Raw genomic sequence first — 24669 nt, 5'->3', positions numbered from 1 at the left:
CTGGATTTCATTTAAAAACCAGCTATGTACAAAAGCTCTTACATATTATTAAAAAAAAAGATGTAAGCCCTAATAGAAAAACAGCTAAAGAAGTAAACATGCAGTACACTGTGGAAAATGTGTAAATGGCCATTAAATATTTGAAACTTATCTACAGCTTACCAATAATTAACAATGAAATAAGCCAGTTAAAACAATGTTGAAATATTAGACTGACAGCAGTTTTCTAAAATGACAACACTTAGTGCTGTACAAGGTATGGGAAATGGGTACTTTGAGATTGCTGATAAGAGCATAGGTTGGTCTATGCTTTCTCCGGGGCAGGATGACAGTATATATCAAAAGCTTAAAAAACTGCTTAGCTCAGAAATTTCATATCTAAGGAAGTCAAATGGAAATAGATGTATGTATGAAGAAGACAATTGAAGCGTTGTTTATTCTAGCAGAAACTGGAAAATGTGTAAATGTCCAGTAGTAGAGGACTATTTAAATGATACTAATTAAAAGCATTCCTTTTGGTAAATATTGGAACCAGTCCCAAACTCTGAGTTTCTGACAATGAACTATTTATCACTGTATTTCTCTTACTCCTAAATCTACTCTGTCCCACATCCTGACCCTTATTCTCTGAACACCTTCTATTTTTGAAGTTTATTGATCTTCTGGTTTTAGATTCCTTCTTATCCAACTTGAACGTGGTTGGTTACTTCACAGATATGTTTTCTTACCATCTTCCTTACATAGAGAGAGGCATAATGGCTGGGAGCTTGGGCTCTTCATTGGGCTGCCAGGGTTGAAGTAGGAATTCTGTGATTTTTGCTGTGTAGCTTTGGGCATGTTACTTATTTTCTGTAACACATTCCCTCATTTGTAAAATGGGGACAGTTACTTGTCTCATAGCATTAGGAATTAAAAGAATTGATACATTAGTAGGTGCTGCCAGACAGTTCTCCTCAGTGGTTTTACCATTTATAGTCCACAGCAGTATATAAAACTTCTGCTTTTCCTGCATCCTCACCATTTCTTGGTATTGGTTTATGTATAGGGATATCTCGTGATTTTAATTTGCATTTTCGTGAAACTAAGGCAACTGAGCATCTTTTCATTTGATTATTGGCCAGTTGGATAGTTAACTTTGATGTAGTGCTATTTCAGATACTTTGCCCATTTTTCTTTCGGGTTTTCTCTCTTTTTATTGATTTTAAGAGGTTTTTAAAAATTCTGAATTTAAGAACTTTGTTGGAGATAAATATATATATGTATATATCTCAAGTATCTTCCACTGTGGCTTGATTTTATATGATCTTAAGCTTGTCTTTTGATGAACAAAGAATAATTTTAGTATAGTCTAACTTTTTTTTTTTGCCTTTATGATTACTGCATTTTGAATCTTATATAAGAAATCTTTATTTAACCAAAAGTCATGAATATATTTATCTAAGTTTTGTTCTGAAAGTTTTACTGTCTACCTTTCACCATTAGATCTATAATCCATTTGGTATTTATTATTGTGTTAAGAGTGAGGAAGAGGGTTAACATTCATTTTTTTCCCATGTGGTTGTCTAGTTGACCCAGCATAATTTATTGAAAAGTTCATCCTTTTTCCACTGTACTGTAACATTACCTTTATCATAAACCAGGTGACTGTGTAGGTCACTTGATGTATGTAAAGTTACCTTTAAATTTTGTCGACTGGAGAAAAATGTACAACCTTAAAGTTGTGAGTTATGTTTTTTTCCGGGACCGTACTGAGGACCATAACCTGAGAGACAGTCTCTTAGATAGCTCTGAGGAACTGTTCTGAAGAGGTAAAGGAGGAGCCAGTATATATAGGAGTTTATGCTGAGAAAAAAACCATGTAGTTGAACATCAAAAGCTGACTGCTCATCACAAAAGTCAGGCATCTCAAGTTAGTGGTTTTAGTGCTTTTTTATGTATTGGAAGATGCAAGAGTCTGGGCTCATTGAAATTATTCCTTAGATACACATCTTTACTGGCTAGGGCCAATATCCTGTTTTTCTCCATCCTGAATTCCCCTCAGGGTGCAGCATGGCAGGGTATGGGGGCAGTTTGCAGCTGTATGGCTGATGGCTTGCTGGCAGGCACCATTCTTTGTCTATTGGAATGGGAGGTGACACTCCTTGTCCACAATATTATGGAATCTTCCAATCCATGAATATGGAAGAATACCCTCCCACTTTTTGGTCTTCAGTTTTTTTCAGGAATTTTTTTTACTTTTCAATGTAGAGATCTTGTGTATCTTTTATTTAACTTACTCCTAGGTATTTAGTGAATTTTTTAATGTTATCATAAATGGTATCATTTTTAAATTTCATTTTTTGTTTGTTACTTATATATACAGTTGATTTTTGCATGTTGACTTTATTATAGTCATTATGCTTGCCAGATTTCCTTATTAGCCCTAATGGTTTATCTTAATATCTGAGATTAATGACAATTTTATTCTTTTCAAGTCCTAATGCCTTTTGTTTCTTTTCATGTACTATTACCAAATATTCTGTGTATATTTTAATGTCATTTTCCTTGTTAATACCTTCTCTCATTTTTCTTTTTTTGTATATATATGTATATATATATGTATATTTTATTGAAGTATAGTCATTTTACAATGTTGTGTCAATTTCTGGTGTACAGCATAATGCTTCAGTCATACGTGAACATACCTATTCAATATCTTATAGTAACTTACTGTGAAAAAAATATGAAAATGAATATATGTATGTTCCCTTTTTTCTTGATTAGTGTTTCTAAAGGTCTTCATCAGTGTGGGTGCAATCAGAAGAGAGAACACACATATTTAAATAGGGAAATTTTAATATAAAGAATTATTGAGGGATTAGAGTAATGAAAGATTAGCTAATCAGAAGTAAAGAGAACTATAAAGAATACAGGAATAGAAGGTATAAGGAACAGTCACCAACTCTAGGGCTGTGACAGGTCACCCAAGGAAGATCCCATGCTCCTGGGCTGAAATCCAGCCTCTGTTGGAGGGGCACAGCCTGTGGAAGGCAACTCTTGAAATCATATTCTTTACCTTCCTCAGAATTTGTTCTTATTGCCTGTTGTGGGTTGTTGTTGTTTGCTTTTTACTGTCTTTTCTAAACTGTTTTTGTAAAGTCCTATATTCTTTGTCATGTGTGGCCACTTAAGCATCTGTTCTGTCAGCTTAATAGTAACTGGTGTTTTGACAGATTTGAAGATGACGAAAGAAAAAAAAAAAAGCTCTCCCAGTGTTTGCAGATTGGCTTCGTGTTGGAGTCCTCCCTTAACAGTTATCCAGGTCTTTTACAGCTCCCTACCTTCACTCTAACTTCCTACTTGTATGGAACCAGAAGACCTGCTAGATGTGAAAGTTTAGTCTTCTCAGGCTTTTTCTGAGCATGTGTGCTACTCTTGGGCTTGTGCATGGCTTTCTTAATTCCCTGCTATCTGCAGACTCTTTTAAAAACTCTCATTCCCACATTTATCTCTTCTCCCAACCCCTTCCTTCTCCAGGTTCTTGGTCTGTTTATTGCTTGCCCCAAGTGTTGTTTCTTGTACCAGCTGTTGCAACCAGTACCTGCACCTTTAAACATTTTCAGCAGAAGCCACTTAGGAACCTGTCCTAGTTCTGGGAATGCTCAGAATTGGGCAAAACAAGGAAAGCCTTTGTACCAGTCCTTGAAAGGAACTGCCAGACAAGTTGAGACTCACAATTACAAATCTTTGACAAAAATTGCTTCCAAGCAATTTGCACCAGAAGTATTGGCTGCTGTTCTCTTAGCTGCTGCCTCTTGGGGGTGTGGGGATGGTAGGCCTTCCCCTGGTTGTTGTAAGTTTTTGACTGTATTCCAGAGTTTTTCAGAAGTTGATTCTGACAGTTTTGGCAGCTTATTACTTGCTTTTGGGGAGGGACAGAGTCTTAGGGTTCCCTAATCCATTTTCGGTGGCCATTTTGGTGACCAGGGGTGATGGTACTTTTAATAGAGCTCTGTTGTATGCAATTCTGTTGACTTTTGGCTACCATGCTACTGAGCTTGGGAGAGAAGGGAGATGAAATAACCTTACATTAAAACATTGCAGAGCTCACTGTCTTCCAGGATTCAGTTGTTCCTGTTGAATAGATACTTCTCAATAGGTACTAGGTTTTGGTTAATTGCCAAAGTGCTGAAATGGTTGATATTAATTGTTTAGTTGTTTCGCACATATTTTCATTGTTTGAGAGGGAGAGTGAGGTCACCAAAGTCCTCACTCCACCATTCTGGAAGTCAGTCTCTCTTCTGGAACATTTTGAAAAAGAATAGTAATGGGAAACATTATAAAGATACAGTAATTTTTCAAAATTATGATAGTGGCATATGTGTAGATCAATGAAATAAAACAATGTTTAGAAACAGTGCCAAATTCATAGAAGAATTCAATGTATGATGGGTGGCATTTCAAATTGGTGGAAAAAAGACATATACTGGTAAGACAACAGTATAACCATTGTGAAAATCAAATGAGGAAGTAAACAGATCAATGGAGTGCATACTTTATACCAAAGTAAATTCTACTTTAATTGTAATGGTCAAGGTAAGGGCTCAGCATTGACATGTGGTACTTGAATAAATTTAAATTGCTCAACACTAAGGCTCTAAATGTTGAGAGTGTAGTTTTGACCCATGGAGTTGGGCCTGATGACTTAAAAAGGCCCGTGAAGGGTTGCACGTTCAGGAGGAGATCCAGTGATAAGGAAGGTCTGGCAGTTCAGTATCTAAGCAGGTGAACACTGACAGTTGAGTTTCCCACTTCTGTGCATGAAGTTGAGGTGGCTGCAAGTTACATACTTTTGCTAGAATCATTGTGAGGCAAAACTTCCATGCTTATGAAGAAAAACAATGTTTTCTGAAGCAAATGAACTTAGATGCTTAGAAAAAGGAAACCTTATGGGTTTATCTCATATCTATTAATATGTTTTATTTTTTCTAAAAGAAAAATTTTCCCCCCATTGTTTACCTTTCACATTTGGAACTTCTGAGATTACCTACAAGTCTAATTTATATTGGTTCTCTTTTTACCTAGAAGTAGCCATACTTTAATGGTTTGTTCCCCAAATCTTTTACTTTTTAGTATAAAGTAACCTATGTGACTTCAATAATAACTATAGAATTTGAAAATTTTAAAGCATGTGGAATAATTTTGTTAATAACATGAAAGTCATTTTTTTGTTGTTGTTTTTGTTTTTGGCAGGGGAGGTAATTAGGTTTATTTATTTGATTGTTTTAAATGGAGGTACTGGGGATTGAACTTAGGACCTTGTGCATGCTAAGCACACGCTCTACCACTGAGCTAAAAACCCTCCCCCCATGAAAGTAATTTTTTAACTATATAGTTATGTTCTATTTTAATAACTATTTTTCTGTTTTCTTGATACTTTACCCAAATGTCAAAGATTTCTTATATTTGGGTTTTTTTTTGTTTTGTTTGTTTGTTTTTAATGGAGGTACTGGGGATTGAACCCAGGACCTCATGCTTGCGAGGCATGTGCTCTACCACTGAGCTATGCACCTCCCTCCCAAAGATTTCTTTTAAAGTATATTAACTGGCTCAATTAATTAATCTTGATACTATGGAATCATTAAGATTTCCCTTCCCTTTCTCCAAAAAAGTGTTATATTCCATATTCTTCATTTTAAGTAGCTGTAAACCTGTTTAGTGCTTATCTTTTATTTTGAATATTTATTCTGTTTCTTACAGTGTTTAATTTTAATCCTATACTGTGACAGAACTTTCATGGAGTTGATACGGGAAAGTAGCTTAAACTTGAGTTCCCAACATGAAGGAGCTTTATATATTTTACCTCACAAAATCCTTACCGCACTATGTGGCATAGGTACAGTTAGCCCCATCACAGCAGCTACGAAAAGCAGGAGATGTCATCGCTGTTTCCCTGTTGAGATACCGGAACCTTGGAAAAGTCAATCAAATTGCTTGAAGTCTTATTACTTCTAAGTGGCATAGCCAGAAGTAAACCAAGTTTTTTGACTCCAAAGGTTTTAATCTTTTTACTATACATTATTTTTTTATTCCACAAGGGATTTGACAAATACTCATTGAATGAAGGAATGGGAGACAGGCTCTGAGAGGTTTGTGTCATTGAAGTAGTCTAGAACTTTTGCATATTCACATATTTACTGATTGTTTACTGTATCACAGCCACTCTGTGGTGGATCTTTACTATTTTTAATTAGGTACTAAGACTTTAGTCTGTTAATTTCCTTTAGGTTTTAGGTTTTCCCAGCCTTTGAACTTTTAATTTATATTTTCTGTTTTTATTGCTGTGGTGGTTCTGTTTTGTTTTGCATATCAGCCCTTTGACAGAATCTGAACCTGAACGATTGAGGATGTAATAATAGGTGGCACTGGGTTAGCCTGGCAGCTCAGGTGAACACCTGAATGCTTGCTTTGATTACAGAGTTGAACTGTGTACTCTATGAAATGAATCTACTTGCTGAATTTTTCTGAGATTTGTAGGAAATAGTAAATCATTGTGGTTTTCTCTTCTCTTTCAGCTCTCAGAAGAATTATTAGGTAAATGGCTCTCCTACCCAGAGTCCCAGCATGTACCCCTCTGCCAGCACATGCTTGGTTTTGCTATGAAGTCTGTTACGCAGTTGGTAATGGGCAGTACGTTTGAAGATGAACAAGAAGTCATTCGCTTCCAGAAGAATCATGGCACAGTAAGTCTAGGGCCAAATTTTAAATTGCTCTGTTGTCAAATTGGAGAGTTCAATAATGTAGGCTTTGCCTCTCAAGAAGGAGGTTTAAGATTCCATAGTACTGAATTTCCTTGTTTTGGGCTAAAAACAACAATGCAAAAAAGATAATTGTTGTCTTTTTAAAAAATTTAAGAATTACTTTTTTTAAGCAGTTACTTTTTGAAATTTAAAAAGTGGATAACTAAAGAAATTTTCTTTAAATACTTAGCACGTATGTTATAAAATAGTACTGATTTCTAGAATAATGAGAAAAAGGGTGCTTAATAGAACTAGACCACATCCTATATAGAAAAATGAAAGTCGATGGAGCATTAAAATACTAGTGAAATGAATATGATTTGAAGAAAGGATAATTCAATCTGAAATTTATTTACTGTTTGCCTTTTCTAGATTCACATGTGAAATTTATTACTCTGTTTTTATCAGTCTCAACATTAAATTAATTTGTTTCAAATCATACTTAAATCATTTACCACGTTTTGGATCACTGAGAAATTATTCCTTATTTTATTCAAATCTATAAAAAAACAGGTTAAATTAATCAGTGTAATGTGTTTAAAGCAAAGTCACTGTGGCATAACACTGTCACTGTTTAATATTATCTTTTTTCCTATTAAAAGGGTTTTATTACTTGTTTGAAGGTTGAAAAATACACATTTCTTAGAAAACATACTCGTATTTTATATTACAAGTGTAAAAATAAAAGTGGGAAAATCATTCTAAATTCCACTACCCAGAGTAAACTACTCTGTGTACCCAGGTAAGATAAATTGGCTGAGAAATTCCTAAAAGATTTTATATTTTAATGAAGAATCAATTTTTGACTCGGTTTGTTGATGTCTGATTTTTTCATGTTGATGAGACAGCATTTTTATGAAAAGACTTCTACTGTTTTTCTAAGATTTTCTGCCAAGCTGCTGATACCTATTCCTATGCTACATATTTTTATGCTGACATTTTCTTTACCTTTGTTTCCTTAGAATTTTGCAGCAGAGATAATAATTTCAAACTTACAGGAAAGTTGCAACTAGTGCTAGGAACTCCCATAATATTCTTTACCCAGGTTCACCAGTTTTTTTATATTTCTTCCCATTTATTTTGGTTGCTCATTATCTGTCTGTCTGTCTTTCTGGCTATCCATCCATCCATCTATCTATTCCTCCCCTCTTTACTGAAACCCTTTGAGAGTAAAGTAGACATTTTGCCTCTTTCCCCCTAAATACTTCAGTCTGTATTTCCTGAAATCAAGGATATTCTCTCATATAGCAATAATATTGTTTTCAAACATGGGGAATTTAACATTTATACAGTACTATTATCCAAAGCCCATATTCATAATTCTTTCCATTTGGAAATCAGACCTCTTTAATGTGGAACAGTTTCTCAGCTTTTCTTTGTTTCTTGACCTTGACATTTGTTTTTTTTAAGTGAAGGCCAATTATTTTGTAGAATGTCCCTCATTTTGGATTTGAGTAGACTGAAGTTATATGCAACCTGGTATTTTCTTAACATTACTAGAAGTTATCAAAGGAAAGTTTTCAGGCCATAAACATGACTTAAAATCCTGCCATAAATGATCTTTTACTGTCTGAAGCACCAAGGGGTTGCTGTAGTGCAGTTGTGCTATGGGGAATAATAACCAGGTTGTGAATGCAGAGGCAGTGACTGCTGCTTGGCTGACAACACTTGGGAGATTTAGTCACTTGTAAAATGCATACTGTTTTCACAGATGTTAAACTGTGAAAAAAATGTGCACCTCGCACTCAGTATGCTGTGTTTATGACCTGCCTTCCAAAACCATTGTCCCAGTTGTTTTCCCACCAATGTTAGTGTGCCCTTTCCTTGTGCTTTTGACATTTAGAATTATTTGTCTTTTAAATATTTGCCTATCTAATAAGTAGAAAATGAATTTTTATGATTAAAATTTTAGTTATTTCATTTGTGAGGTTAACATTGTTTAATATTTTTGCTGAAAAACTTGCAGTTTCTTCTTTTGTGGGATGCTTTGTCATGTCCTTCCTTCACCTATGTTTCTATTGATGTTTCTTTTTCTTACTCATCTGTAAGAGCTCTTTATTTTTAATCTCAATTTTCAATTTGTTTTATTTTCATTTATAGTGCTTTTTAAGATTTTATTTTTTAAAGCAGTTTTAGGTTTACAATAACACTGAGAGGAAGGTACAGAGATTTCCCTCCCATACACTCCCTGCTTCCACACTGCATAGCCTCCCCCATTATCTGTGTCATTCACCAGAATGGTGCATTTTTTGCCAAGGATAAACCTACATTCGACGTGTCATAATCACCCAAAGTCCATAATTTACCTTAGAGTTCACACTTGATGTTGTACATTCAGTGGGTTTGGACAAATGTATGATTTATATCCATCATTTTTTTTTTTATTGTTGTATTTATTTTATTTTGGTAGCGGGGGAGGTAATTAGGTTTATTTTTAGAGGAGGTACTGGAAATTGAACCCAGAACCTTGTGCATGCTAAGCATGCGCTCTACTACTTGAGCTATACCCTCCCCCTATCATTCTAATATCATCAATAGAATATTTTCACTGCCTTAAAAATCCTCTTTGCACTGCCTGTTCATCTCTCCTCCCAAGTTCTGAAACTTTTTATTGTATTCATAGTCTTGCCTTTTCCAGAATGTCATGTAGTTGGAATACTGCAGTATGTAGCTTTCTTAGATTGACTTCTTTCACTTAGTAACATGCATTTAAGCTTCCTCCATGTCTTTTCATGGCTTGATAGCCCCTTTCTTTTACCTAAATAGTATTCCACTGTCTGGATGTACCACAGCTTATCCATTCACCTACTGAAGGGCATCTTGTTTCCTTCCAAGGTTTGGCAATTACGAATAAAACTACTGTAAACATTTGTGTGCAGGTTTTTGTATTGACTTAAGTTTACAACTTGTTTGGGTAAATATCAAGGAGAATGATTACTGGATCATATGGAAAGAGTATTTTTAGTTTTGTAAGAAACTGTGTTTGAGTATTTTGTGGATATATTCTCGGGATCAAATTCTTTCCTAAACCACAACCAGCTACTAATAAGCCTATCAAAGACAGTCTTCATTTCTTTTTCTTTTTTTTTTTTTTAACATTTTTTATTGATTCATAATCATTTTACAGTGTTGTGTCAAATTCCAGTGTTCAGCACAATTTTTCAGTCATTCATGGACATATACACACTCATTGTCACATTTTTTTCTCTGTGATTTATCATAACATTTTGTGTATGTTTCCCTGTGCTATACAGTGTAATCTTGTTTATCTATTCTACAATTTTGAAATCCCAGTCTATCCCTTCCCACCCTCTACCCCCCCGCCCCCGGTAACCACAAGTCTGTATTCTCTGTCCATGAGTCTATTTCTGTCCTGTATTTATGCTTTGTTTTTGTTTGTTTTTGTTTTTTGGATTCCACATATGAGCGATCTCATATGGTATTTTTCTTCCTCTTTCTGGCTTACTTCACTTAGAATGACATTCTCTAGGATCATCCATGTTGCTGCAAATGGCATTATGTTGTCGGTTTTTATGGCTGAGTAGTAAAGACAGTCTTCATTTCTGTTACAGTGTTTTCGATCTCTAGTGTTTTGGTTCTTTCTTAGGATTTCCATCTGTCTGCTTTCATTACCTACCTGTTCTTGCATGCTTTCTACTTTATCCTTTACCCAAGAATCCTTTAGAGCCCTTAGCAATTAATCATAGTTGTTTTAAATTCCTGATCTGATAATTCCACAACATTGCCATATCTGATTCTGATGCTTGCTCTGCTTCTTCAAATTGTGCTTTTTGCCTTTTGGTATGCCGTGTAACTTTTTCTTATAGCGAGACATGTTGTACTGGGTAAAAGAAACTGGTGTACATAGACCTTTAGTAATGTAGTGGGGAGGTGTGGGGAAGTCCTGTGATTACTTCTCAGTCTTTTAGTGGACTTGCGCATCTGGACTGTGAACTGCACAAGTGTTTCGCAGTTTTCTCTCCCCTCTTAGGTGGGAAAGGATGGCTAACATAAGCTGGAGTTTCCCTTCTCCCATGTGTAGGCTAGACCTAATTGGGGTTGAATATCTCCTGCAACTCTGTTAAACACCAGTAAGTTAGTCTCTGATTGACTAGTTCCCTCCGAGTGCACGCCTTTGTTAAGATGAGTAGTGTGCTCTGGCTTATTTCAAATTGGTTCTTTTTTCAACCCCTCTGCTGGAAGTCCAAAGGGATTTTTCTCTGGCATTTACTCTGGAAACCTGGTTGAGTTCCTGGAGGTAAACCTCACAATACTTTGCAGGGCTCTGTTGATTGGGTCCCCCTGGAGTTTTTAACTGCCAGAGTTGTGTATACTGAATCTCCTGCAGTTTGTCAGTTCCAGTTCAGGTTTTCCTACCCCAGCACAGGCTCTTGAGGTGGTTTCTGCTTGTGTCTGTTCTGGTAAGATGTGACTCCTTGTTTTTGCCAGTTTCTCTATTCTTGGGGACCTCAGTTTGCCCTGGGTCCTCCACCTTGGATCATCTTAGCGATCCAAGAAGAGTTGTTGATTTTTCAGTCTGTTCAGCTTTTTGTCTTTGGAATGAAGTAGCTAAATGAATTCAGATTTTTCATCATGAATTCTTGCCCTATGTTCTGTGTCATGCTCGAAGGATATTCCTAATGTAAACATTTACTCTACATTTTTACTTTTAATAGTTTATTTTTTACATTTAAATAATTTGAAAGGCATGTCTTTGTAAGGTAAGACTTGAGGACTCAACTATATTAATTTTTCAAATATTTAGTGTTGGTTAATATATATTTTGTTCTTCCCATGTTCTTTCAGAACTTTTGAATTATAAACAAAGTTTTTTCAGGAGTTGATTATCTAATTTTGAGATGATTAGAAGCCTATTCTGTTGGTAACTATATCTTTAAACCTTAGAATAATTTTTAACCTTCTTCTGGTTTTCAGCCAATGCTTATCAATATTGCAGGTGAAGTAAAAATTTGGAATTCCCAATGAATTTTATGTATCCATTGGTGCCATTATGTTAAAAAATTGAGAATTGACTCTACTGCCATGTCCTTTTCCTCTCCATTCCTACTCCTCTGAAAGGAAGGGAACTTTGACTTGCTAATTAAAATTAGTTTGAAAGTACTTTGAATGAAATTATTAAGATATGTGCCCTATCCTCAAAGACTATGGAGTAAATGATTATGCACGCACTTGGAAGGGAGAGCTTAATCATCAGTTCCGTTGGTGAGACAGGGGTTCTGCCATTATTAGCTTAGGTTGCTTGGTGTTATTTGGGAAATTTACTTTAGAAAATAGATATGTTTTCCTGTTTTCAGGTTTGGTCTGAGATTGGAAAAGGCTTTCTAGATGGATCACTTGATAAAAGTATAACTCGGAAGAAACAGTATGAAGATGGTAAGTTTTACCACTCTTAATTTTTGGTGAGAATAAAAGAAAATGTGCCCCGATTTTAATAGGGTTATCTCTGAATCATGAAATTATAGGCCATGTATATTTTCTTCCTTTATGTTTTTTCCTACATTTCCTATTATGGAAGTTTTTCTTAAACAAAAGAGGGGAAAAAGCAGTGAAGAAGTAAACAAACTCTAGTACTCACTGCAGAATGAGGGTGCTGTAGAGCTGGTATAGCCAAAACAATTAATGGAAAGTATAAGGGCACAATCCTGGGAAAGCAATTTAACAATACATGTTAAGTCATAAATAATGAATGAAATTATCTAAAATAAGAAAATATTCATGAATTTTTAAAAATATTCCAATTCCATTCTGAAATCTGTCTAAAATATCTGTCATGGATATTTTTGTAGTGCTATTTCTATAAGTAGAAAATCAGAAAAAAATAAATATACAACAGTATAGGAATTGCTGCAGAAATAATGTCAACATGATTAAATATTGTGTAAAAAATGTAGCGACATAAAAAATTCTTGGGGGAGGGTATAGCTTAGTGGTAGAGCACATGTTTAGCATGCATGAGGTCCTGGGTTCAATGTTCATTACCACCATTAAAATAAATAAATAAAAACCTACTTACCTATTCCCCCCCCAAAAAAAAATTTTAAAAAGATTTAATAAATATTCTTGGCAATATAATAGTGAGTAAAGAAATTTGAAAATTATTTAGCATTGGTTACGCATTTATAAAATCTATACAGAAAAATAGCGACTTTAGTTTAAGATGGCACCCCCCAAAGTTATTCTCCCTCCTTTTCCTTTGGTTCTGTATTTTTGGTCAGTGATTTAATGATTGTAATGCTTTAATACCTTTATCCTGAGCTGCTGTAATTCCAGTTTTGGAAGTAGGTAGGGTAAATTAACATACATAGGCTGCATTGGAATGATGGATTATTTTTTGTATATAGTAGTATTGCTTCCCAGGGTTCTCTTCCTTTGTTTTTTTCAACAGATGTTTATTGAGGCCTGTCCTATATGTGCTAAGCATTATTCTGTGTATATATAGAAGACAAAAATCCCTGTCCTTATGGGGCTTACCATTCTGGTGATTCCCTTAATGTCCAACATTAAGTCCAGAAAAGCCAATTTAATTGACACATTTTCTGCTATCTGGTTTTCATTACTGTTCTGACTATCTTGATGGAAGCATTTGGATTAATTCCCCTTAATAAAAAATGTATTTTATAGTATTGGTCTTAATATAAGATGAAAATTAATAATTTATATTCTTTGAAACTAAATAAAAGTAGATTGTCCAGTATGATATGCTCCTTGGGCTGTAACATGGGTATAGAGCAAATCTGAGCTTTTATTGAAAATGATTGTGTTTTGGTATTTATGTGAGTGGGAGCCCATGCCGGGGTTGCTGTTGCTTTTGTTTAAGTGAGTAAATCTCAACCTGGTCTGTACATTAGAATCACTTTGGGAACTTAAAACAAAAAATACTGAAGATCAGGCCCCAACCCTAGGCCAGCTTATTCAGAATCTGAGATAGAGGTGTCCTAGGTATCAGATATTTTTATAAAAGCTCTCCAGTTTATTCTGATACACTGCTGGGATTGCAAATGTACAGCAGTAGTTCCCAAACTTGGCTACACATTGACTCTTAAAAAAATTTTTGAAGCCTGGCTTCCACTCCTAAACATTTAGATTTAATTGATATGAGATATGGCTTGTATTTTATGATTTTTCTTAAAAGCTTCCTTTGATTCTAATGTGTAGCAAAGTTTGTGAACCACTGCGTTACAGTGTTAATAATTTCTCATTTTAATCACTAATATGTTATTATATTCATTCAATTCTGTAAATAGTGAAAACCTATAGTATCCTGGTATGTTTTTGGTTCTGGGGAGATGTCAATGAACAAAACAAACAAAAATTCCAGTCCTGTATTCTAGTGGGAAGAGGCTAAGTAAGTAAACTCAGTAGTGTGTTGAAAGATGAAAAGTTCTGTGGAAAAGAATAAATCAAGATGGGGGATAGAAGTGCTCGGGATGGGGAGGTTGCAGTCTTAAATAAGATTATTAGGAAAGGCTTCACTAAGATTAGGTAGGTGACTTGAGCAAACACTTGCAAGAGATAAGGAAACCAGTCAGTGCAGATCATGTGGGGTATCCACACGTCCAGGGAAAGAAAGAATATTCCATGCAGAGGAAAAGTAGTTGCAGAGTCCTTAAGGTGGGATTCTCCCTGGTATATCTGAGGTACACCCGGGAGCTATGTGGCTGGAGTGAAATGAGTCAGAAGAGGAGTAGAAGGAGATGAGACCAGAAAGATTGGGGGATGGGATAGACTCTCTGGCTTATAGATCGCTGTATGACTAGGTTGCTACATGAGATAGGAAGCCAGTGAAAGATTTTGAGTAGAGTTATGGTCTGAATTATATTTTTTAAAGGGTCACTCTGGCTGCTTTGATATACTGTAGAGGCCCAGAGTGGAAGCAGGGAGACTAGTTAGGGGGCTATTGCAATAAACCAGGCAAGAAAAATCATGTGGCTTGGATTAGGTGGCTAGTAAAAGAAATATAAAATGAAAAAAAAAATAGAAGAGTAAGGGAGAATAATTCTGTATTTGAAGATAGAATGACCAACATTGGCTGCCAGATTAGATGTGGGGTACAAGAGAGAAGGAGACACCAAGGTTTTAGGCCTGAGTAATTGTAAAATGAAATTATTAGGACATAAGATGGGGCAGCCTGTGGAAAGATCTAATTTTGAGGAGAAAGATCACAACTTCAGTTTTGGATATGTTATGTTTAGTATGCTTCAGACATCCAAGTGCAGATGCTGAGTTGATTGTTAGACATGTAAGTCTGGAGTTCAGAGGAAAGAGGTCCTAACTAGAAATATAAAGCTGGGAGTGTTCAGTACATAGACTGTATTTAAAGCCTTGAGAATGGTGACCACCAGGGTAATGAATGTGAATAGAAAAAGAGAAGTCCAAGGAAAGAAGTCCCTGACCTTGGGTATTCTGCCAGCAAGAAATTCGAGAGAGGAGAAGGGCTCAACAAAGGATACTGAGAATGAGCAGGCAGCAAAGTGGGAGGAAAGTGTGGAGTCCAGCAGAGTGTGGAATTCTGGGAGCCAAATGAAAAAGTGTTTCCTGCAGAGTGAGAGATCAGCGTCAAAAGCTGTGATAGGTCGAATAAGAGGGGGTCTCAGAAATGATCTTTGGATAATTCTCTTGACAGTTGGATATCAGTTAATAATCTTTCACGTTTCAGGAATGTACTTTTCTGATTGTTTCACATCTGTTTCTGTCTGATTTGGGAGAAGAATACAGTTAAGAGGACAGGACTAAGGAAGGTGGATGGTATTGGGGTGAGGGGCAGGGTGTATGTGTGTGGAGATCTCTAAGGTGTTAGCATCATTCTGCTTCTTGACCTGGTGTTGACATTATGAGTGTTTAGTTATTCCTTAAATTGTGCATATATGTTTTATGCACTTTGGGGAATATATGTTAATTTTAACAAAAAGAAGAGAAGTAATTTGATGAGTTTAAACAAATCAGCTTTTAAAAAATTGTTGGTTACTGCTTGTTTACCTTTGATAGTTTTGTTCTGCACATAGGAACATTGTACAGAAATACAAAAAGCATTCAATCCTCACAAATGCTTATATTCTAAAATCTTTTTTTGTTTTTCTTCTCTAAGCCCTTATGCAACTGGAATCTATTTTAAAGAAAATTATAAAAGAACGAAAAGGAAGGAACTTCAGTGAACGTATTTTCATTGACTCCTTAGTACAGGGGAATCTTAATGACCAACAGGTGACGTAATTTGTTAAACGTTTATCAAACAAAAGATAATCAGTCGTATATAGAGTGTGCTTTTATTCATTTACCCCAAATGCCCTCCTAGAATTCAAATGCCCTCCTTTCTTCTCTTTTGTTGTACATCATCCATAAACAGTGCAAGTGTTTAGTTTCCTGTTATTTAGCTCTTTGAAGCAGCTATATAATATTTAATATTTGTAAGCAGATATTGAACCAAAGTGTGTCTGATCATATAACAGGAGGACTTGTATAAGCCTTTACTGACTAAGCAGCTCTGCCTGCATGATCAGGTGGGCTCGGCTCCTTCCCAGTGTGTACCTGTTACCCCAGCACACTACTGGGGCGCTGTGTGTTTGCGGTGTTGTCAGGCAAAGGTCAGGAGTGGAGCCATTATTACCACACCTGTTCATTCTAGGAATCTTCTGCCGTGCTCTATGCATGTGAGTCCTCCTAGACAAAAGTGGTTTTCTTGGGGGGGGGGTGTGGGTAGAGAAATTGAATCAGGCTCCCGGACAGTTGCAGGCTCCTCTCCCCTGTTCCTGAGTCTTCATTGCTGCCCTCGGCTGAGCCAGAAGGATAGGACTGAGCCAGTTTGTTGGATGTATCATGAGCCCGTCAAGTTGCCTGATCAAAAAAAAAAAATGCTTCTGTATCAAAAAAGCAGTGTAGTATTTAGGTTGGTTTTTTACGTTACATGGATTTTCTTTAAATGAAAGAGTCCTAAAGAAATAACATACTTTTTTTCCTTTCCTTAACCCCAGTTCTATACTCTAGAGTATTTTACTGGGGCCTTATACAGGCCACTTTACATTTCAGAGTTTCTAAACTTAGTTTTGTTTCCTAGATCCTAGAAGACAGTATGATATTTTCTCTGGCCAGTTGCATAATAACTGCTAAATGTAAGTATAAATTGATTTCTTCTTGAGATAGATTATAAAATGTACAAGGATAAAGCTATTCTAAAATCAAGAAAATATTTGTTGGCAAGACCTCTTTATAATTTCCCTTTCTTCTGTTTTATTCTTGTTTGAAAGGCTTGATTCACACAGGCACCTTTTTTTTTCTCACCCCAGGTGCTCTGTGACACCTCTGAACATTGCCATAAATTTCTTGACACACTTTATGGATTGTGAATTCTAGTTAGTGCCTTTAAAATGAACTGCTATTGACACCTTTGCAGTCAGAGCTGTGAGCTTTTCAGTTTCCTGCTGCGGCTTTTCATTTTGACTTCAATTCAGTCTGCTATTATTAAGGTTTGCCAGCAGAGGATATAGGCCACAGAAACCATCATTTAAAAGAACTCCTCTCTTGGTGGATTTGAAGGTGATTTTTGTTAAAATTCTAGAATGTGTGATATATTTCTAAGTTTCCTTATTGGTTTTTAGTTTATCAGACTACCATTTATTCATACGGTATTTATAAAAATTTGTATATATCCATAAAAATATGCTAACATAAAATGGTAAAGAAAGTATTAAAACATCAGTTTAAAGTCTAAAACATGTTCACTTGAAGGATTTCATTCACAACTCTTTCTGTTTAAGGAAATTAAAAGCAGGTACAAATGTCAACGTCTCATAAATTTTTCTTTGCAAAAATCTTGACATCTAGAGATGTCCAAATATTATAGATTAAATGGAATTTAGGTAAGCATGTGTCAAAAACAATATATTGAACCTTTTTAAAGCATACTTGTTTAAAAAATTCATTACATTAAAATGTATCTTTGCTAAAAACCTTCAAAAAAATCTGATACCACAGTTGTGCTCTGGATACCACAAAAAGTTACCATTTCCAAGGTTGAGTTGATATTTTAATCTTTTTTTTGCAGTTTTTAGGGGGAATTTTCAGAGTGCTGCTATTTATTTTTGCATGTGGAATGGTTCGTTTTTAAGGCATCTCTGAAATTTTTGAGAGGCCAAATACGCAGGAAACCTTCATTAAAGTCCCTCCTCTTTGACTAAGTAGCCTTGAGCAAGATAGTGACCTCTGCATTTTCTACTTTTCTAAAATAAGGGTTTAGCTCTAGGTGACCTGCAAGGTATCTTTCAACTTTAAAATGGTATCTTTGTTCAATATTGTAATTAAAGAATATTAAGTGGCTTAAAATCACATTTTAAAGCTATACCCCCAGTCATATTCTCTAATAGAGTTCTACAGAAGGACCATTGAGGTTATTAAGCTTATACAGTTACATTAATTTCAAGTGATAATATAGTCAAGCAGGGTGTATGAGTGCCTGCTGTATGCAAATCCCTGTGCTAAATCTTTCACTATTATATATTACTACATATTGTTGTAAAATTGCATACATGTACCTGTTGTACACTGCGTAAGCTTTCACGTCACTTGTGAAATAAAATTCTACAGTTCACTCAAAAGTCATAGTTAAGAAACATATGTAGGAAAAAGTTAAGGACAATTATTCATATGCCCTTTATAAACTCTGGGTGTGAGTAAACTATCAAAATAATTGAGTACCAAGTAGCTGTTGATTTTAATGATACAATAATATTTAGTGTAGAAAGTGAATTATGTCTTTTCCAGGCATTGGAATTAGATAATATGTGAATTTGGCAAACATTAAAAAAAATTAACTTTGAGACAGATTTAAGCCAACCCTTTAGCTCAGGAAAGAGATAATTTAATAAGTAGAGGTAGATATTAAAAACATTTTTAAAGTACTTGACATAGAAATAGTATTAGACAGAGTCATTGCAAACATAATCTAGGGAAAGAGGTGCTATATGTCTAGATGACTCCATAATGAACAGTTGTAATCCCAGTGGATTCCTAAAGGAAATATAACTACTTTGTTCTGTTTTATGTTCAGCGTGTAGTTTTCTTAGCTTTTGATTTCTTCAGTGAATATAATCCATGAGCCATTTTAAGCAAAAGTAGGCCATAAGCTAGTGATCTTCCACTTTTTGTGTTCATCAAAATAATTGTGGTATTTGTTGGAAGTATAGATGTCTGGACCACACCCTAAACCTACTAAGCCAGGCTCTATGGGTGGTAGGGTTGTGCCATTGAACAACTCCCAGATTTTTGAGAAGCACTGTCCTAAGCAATAACTGGTCTCAGTTCTTGAACCAGTATATCTACCATTACAAGTAAAACTTTAGACTATTGGTTTATAGATAAATCTTCTGCTACTTTGATTTGTATGAATCATTTCATTAAGACTCCTGAGGGAACTGATAAGTCAGTTTTTTGATTTTACAAGTTTGAGTGAACCAGACAATCTATCAGTTATCAACATTTAACTCTTTCCCGGATGTGAAGTTTATTTATTATCAATACTATTTTACTTAAGGTAAAATGCATTTGGTGGCCAGTTTTAACAAAGAAATCTTCAAAATTTCACTTTCTCCTTTTGGGAGTATTCTATAAATGTTCATGTTCTGTTCATGAAGTACAAAATCTGTGAACAATCTTGTTTTATTTTTTGGTAGCATTTATATATCTTCTGTATCAGAAAAAAAAAAAGAAAATACCAAAACAAATAGTAAGTTTTATTCTTATTTTGCACTCAACTATGAATTAGCTGCTTTCATTGTTTTTAATATAAATTTTCACCTAGTGTGCACCTGGGCAATCTGTTTTTTAACCACCTGTGAAGAAGTTCAGAAAAAACTGTATGAAGAGATAGACCAAGTTTTTGGAAAGGGTCCTATTACTCCAGAGAAAATTGAAGAGCTCAGGTAAGAACACAATAAAAGAAAGAGGAGATCATTAAAACGTAAATTTGAACTGGTCGATCTAATTTAAAGATAATTGCAAAATGTCTGGGAAGGCTATATATTTTTATGGGATTTAAAATATTTACATACAGCTTTTGATAGATCATTTAATTTTAAAAATCATAAGATAGTTCTGGGAAACCTTGACATGAGTCTGTATGAAATCAGTTGTCATTGATGTCTAGTAATTGGAACATTCATACTTTGTTGATGGGACTGCAAAATGGTACAGCCCTATTGGAAAACAGTGTGGCAGGATCTTATAAAGTTAAATATAGCATCTGACCCAACAGTTATCCCAGGCATTTACCCAAAAGAAATGAAAATATATGTCCACACAGAGACCTGTATGTGAATGTTCATAGCAACCTTATTCATAATAGCAAAAAATAGGAGCATCTTTCAACTATAGAAAAGAAGATAGGGATACAGCCATTGGAAAGAACTTGAAGCTATGGGTTTCACAGGGAGACTTCTGTTACAAATACTTCAGATTTTTTGGAAACTTTATTTATTACGTTTTTAACTTTAAAAGTAATGCATACTTGTCTTTTGAAGTTTTTGTAATACAGAAATGTATGAAGTGGAAGGTGAATGTCCTTTTTAAATGTACCCGTAAGAGAAAACAGTTGTTAACTATCTTTATTATTTTTCCAGACTTTTTCTTTGCATATATACATATGTATTTAAAACAAAAAATTTACAAACATTTTAAAATACAAAGTATATAACTCTCCTCTAAGTTCCGTTTTTTCTCTAAGTGTTTTTTTGGACAGTGTTCCTATATGTGGTAACTCCACCACATCCAATCAGTGATTATATTCTATTGGTGTTACTTTCCAGACAAAATTTAGTTGGAAGTTTAGTTTTAGTTCTTTCTGTTGCCCCCACTCTATGCAGAGCACCATCGACTTGTCTGGGATATTTCAACAGCCTTGGATCTTGCATCCCTCCAGTGCATTCTCCAGAGTGCTACTGGATGGAGCCTGTGACTATGTGTACAACCTGGGACCAATCCCAAACCAACAATCTCGGGGCATCAGAAATTTTCAGAAGCTGCTCATATGATTCTAATGTGTAGCCAAAGTTGAGAATCACTGTGCTAGTCATCTTTCTGTATCTGGGGAGACATATCTGATCAGATGACTCCAACAATTTAAAATCCTGCAGTGACTTCTGGTTGCCCTTAACATAAAATTTAAACTCACTTATTTAGCTTACGAGGCATTTCAGGAGCTAGGCCTTGCATTCCTCTCCCACTTTACCTCTTGTTACTTGTGCCTCTCCATACCCTTGGATTCAGCTATACTGAGATTCTTTTATTTCTTCAGATGTAAAGCACTCTCTCTTATCTTCTGACTTTTGAAGACTGTTCCTTTGTCTAGAGTGTTTCTTCCTCACTTCTCTAGACAACCCCGGGTTTTTCTGCAGGTCTCAGCCTAAGTGTTTATTTCTCTGCAGGGTCCTTTCTCTAGTTAGGTGCTCTTGCCATGTATTCCCTAACAGTTACTGTGCCTTTTTAATTGTTCATTCTTGATGTCCCTTCCTCTGCCATCTAGACCTTGAAATTCTTGAGGGTATCTGTCTTGTTTACTGTTGCAGCTCAGTATCTAATACAGTGCCTCTATTGTAGTAGGTACCCCCCCAAAATTTTTGTTCAAAGAGGAAAAAATGTTTCCTCTTTTATCTTTTTTAGAAATTATAAAAATCAACATTCCTATACTTATATCTTTGCTAATATTTCCAATTTTTTCTGTTAATAAGGTCCAAGAAATGAGGTTATTATTTAAGAATATATACAGTAGGTATTTACGATTAGGGGCTATGGAGTAACAGACTTAGGTTTGAATCCTCTCAATACTACTTAACCTGCTGTGTGATCTTAAACAATTGCCTCATTTTTTATACCTGTAAAATAAAAAAATAATACCATCCATGAGTTTCTTATAAGGATTAAATGAGATACTGCATAGAAGGTATTTAGCAGAACTGGCTCATAGCAAGATTTCAATTCATTTTAGCTTTTATTCTCATAGTGGTGCATACTTCTTATTTTCATATGTGTTGCCAAGTTACCTTTCAGAAAGGTTGTACCAATTTGTGTTTCTACCAACTGAATATGAATGTCATTTTCTCTATTTTTATTAGTATTATGACAGTACTCTTGTTCATCTTTGCTAATCAGGCAGGTAAAAAATTTTTGCTTTGATTGGCAGTATTTCCATTGTTAATGAGATTGAAAATCACTTCTTATGTTTCGGGCTATTTGTGTTTTTTTTCTCTTTTTGTGTGTGGCTTGCTTTTTATATTTTCTGTTCATATTTCTGTTGGGGTATTTGATCATTTTAATTATGGATTTTTAAAGAGCTTTGATGCACTAAGGATATATTTACTGTAAATATTTTTCCTACTTGTAATTTTACTTATGATGATTGCAAGTATGTAAAAAAAATTTCTGTAGTCAGTTTATTTGTATTTTTCTTTATAGTATTCATCATTGTGTCAATATTTTTATAATTTTAAGTAGAAAAGTCTTTTATTAAAAGTTTTATTAACTCCTTTATTAAAAGTAAACTGCATTTCTACTCAAAAATTGTAAAAATACTGTTTGAGTTTTCTTCTGGTACTTTTAATGTTTTTTGTTTGTTTGTTTTAAATTTTTACTCACCTGAACTTTATATACCTCGAATATGTAAGGTAGTTTAAGCAAGTAAGAATTATGATGTGGCTAGTTCAATTTAGGAAGATTATGAAAATTGTTGAATGATACCTTAATGTATGTACACTTCCAACTGCGCCTCCCAGATAAAGATATTCAGAGAAATTTTTTTAAACAGATATTGTCGGCAAGTGCTTTGTGAAACTGTTCGGACTGCAAAACTGACCCCAGTTTCTGCCCGGCTTCAAGATATTGAAGGAAAGATTGACAAATTTATTATTCCTAGGGAGGTAGGAAACATTTGGTATACTTAACTCATTCAGTTATTCTTTTCAATTTTTTTAGTGTGTATTTATAAGTCTTTATTGTTTAAAGTGTCTAGTAAATGCTACCTATTATTAAATCAAAACAATTATTTTACATAGCAAAATGATATATGCTTGTTTTAAAGATCAAATAATATAAAAGAAAGTCTCACTTCTCCATAGGCACTATTGTTAATAGTTTAGTGTGTATTTTGCAGATTTTTTTCTGTGTGTGTTACTCTGTGTGTGTGTGTATATATGTATGTATTTTAAAAAACCAACTTTATATGTGAAAGGTTACTCTTCATATATTGTTCTTTAATTTTCTTTCGCTGAGTATATCATGGCTATTAATACAACTAGCACTTACTGCAGATCCAACTAGCTATTTTTAATGGATGCAAATTATTGCATTGTGTAAATGTACCATCATTTATTTAAGTAGTCCCCATTGATGGAAATTTAGACTGACGTTAATTTTTTCATTATTACAAATTACATACTTGTACAGGTATTGGGTAGAGCCTTAGAAATGGAGTTTTGGGGCCAAACTGTGTATGTGTGTAAAATTTAAATTGCCCTCTAAAAGGCAATTTATATTTTGAGCAACAGTATATGAGAACGCTTTTCCTTTCCATATTCTTACCACCTCTGGATTTATGAATCTTTCATATATATTGTGAATCTTATATGAAAAGTTGTCTCAAACCCTGATCATTGGAGAGACTGAACAGCTTTTCATACATATACTAACAGCTTGTATTTCTTTTGGGATATATCTTCTTTCTAGTGAGCTTGTCTTTTCGTTTATTATACATATTCTGTCAGTTATATGGGAAATATTTTTTTCTTGTCTGTTATTTATTTTTTACTGGTTTTATGGTGTGTCTTGTTTTGTTTTGTTTTTACTGGATACTAGTTTTAAATGTTCATATAGTTAAGTCTGTTAATCCTTTATGGCTTTGATATTTTGTGACATGCTTAGAGATGCCTTCTCACTATGAGATCACCAAAGTAATGGCCTGTGTTTTCTTATATTATTTTATTTTTTATTTTGTATTTATTATCTATATTAAAAGAGCTTTTAGGATGAGTTGGCTTTCTCGGAGTCATTTTATCTCTGTTAGGCCTTGAATAACTAGAGTAGTTTCTTTTTTTTTTTGCAGACCCTTGTCCTTTATGCCCTTGGAGTGGTACTTCAGGATCCCAGTACTTGGCCATCACCATACAAGTATGAAATTTCTGTCATTGTCTTTGTGGTTATTGATTTTTACGTGTTTGCATGTTTTGCATTCCTTTTCTAAGTTTTGAGGAGAAAATTCAATACGTAACAATGATGTAACAAAAGAAAGTGGCTGTCTTCCCTGTATGTCTTCTGCTCACTACTTTTTCTTTCATGAACCTGCTGTCTGCTACTCTTTGCCCCTTCATTACCAATTCTATCCTGAGATCTATTTAATTACTTGATCTCTACAATTATCCTTTAATTCCAATAAAATTTTCAGTTCTTTTATTGGTAAGTAGGTATTGCTTGTGCAGTTTCTTAGTTTTCCTTCCATTGGTCTCAATTATTAAACTCTCTAGTTGAGGTCAGAAAGTAGGTGTTTGCGCCTGTTGTTACGTGGTGAGAATGAAGAACGATGGTCATATTGTTTGCCTCCTAGGTAAGCATCTGGTCAACTCTGCCTTAAAGGAATGGGTTAAGATTTACCACCCTGTAAGAAGGTTATATATTGAGTTGATTGGGGCTAAGACAGCTGTGTACAACTCCAGGGGCAGGATTTATGGCATGGTTGAAGTACTAGGAAACCTACTTCTGGAGCATAAGGGTGGGACATTTTATGGGTTTCTGTCAGTTTTTAATGGTTCAATGATATTAAAGGGAAGTCTATAAATAAATGAAATAGCAGTCCTTCAAAATTTGCTGTAAAAATTAAGTAAATTTTGTTTTCCAA

The 24669-nt window shown here is 34.7% G+C and overlaps 1 protein-coding gene and 1 non-coding gene across 3 annotated transcripts in view; one reads left to right on the top strand and one right to left on the bottom strand.

Moving 5' to 3' along the window:
• CYP20A1 (cytochrome P450 family 20 subfamily A member 1) overlaps positions 1-24669 on the top strand; it is a 53354-nt gene that overhangs the window by 14034 nt on the left and 14651 nt on the right. For both annotated transcript variants that reach the window (XM_006205203.4, XM_072961427.1), the window contains exons 5-11: positions 6555-6722; positions 12095-12173; positions 15886-16001; positions 16852-16906; positions 19591-19711; positions 22588-22699; positions 23881-23945. In XM_006205203.4, coding sequence (XP_006205265.2) covers positions 6555-6722; positions 12095-12173; positions 15886-16001; positions 16852-16906; positions 19591-19711; positions 22588-22699; positions 23881-23945 — 716 coding nt within the window. The remainder of the gene's footprint in view (positions 1-6554; positions 6723-12094; positions 12174-15885; positions 16002-16851; positions 16907-19590; positions 19712-22587; positions 22700-23880; positions 23946-24669) is intronic.
• On the bottom strand, positions 5481-5554 carry TRNAA-CGC (transfer RNA alanine (anticodon CGC)). Its single transcript has one exon. It is a non-coding gene; the product is annotated as a tRNA-Ala (tRNA).

Source organism: Vicugna pacos, chromosome 5, assembly GCF_048564905.1.
Source record: "Vicugna pacos chromosome 5, VicPac4, whole genome shotgun sequence".
Classification (NCBI taxonomy): domain Eukaryota; kingdom Metazoa; phylum Chordata; class Mammalia; order Artiodactyla; family Camelidae; genus Vicugna; species Vicugna pacos.
The sequence above is the reverse complement of the archived record's forward strand: the minus strand, read 5'-3'. Positions and strand labels throughout refer to the sequence as shown.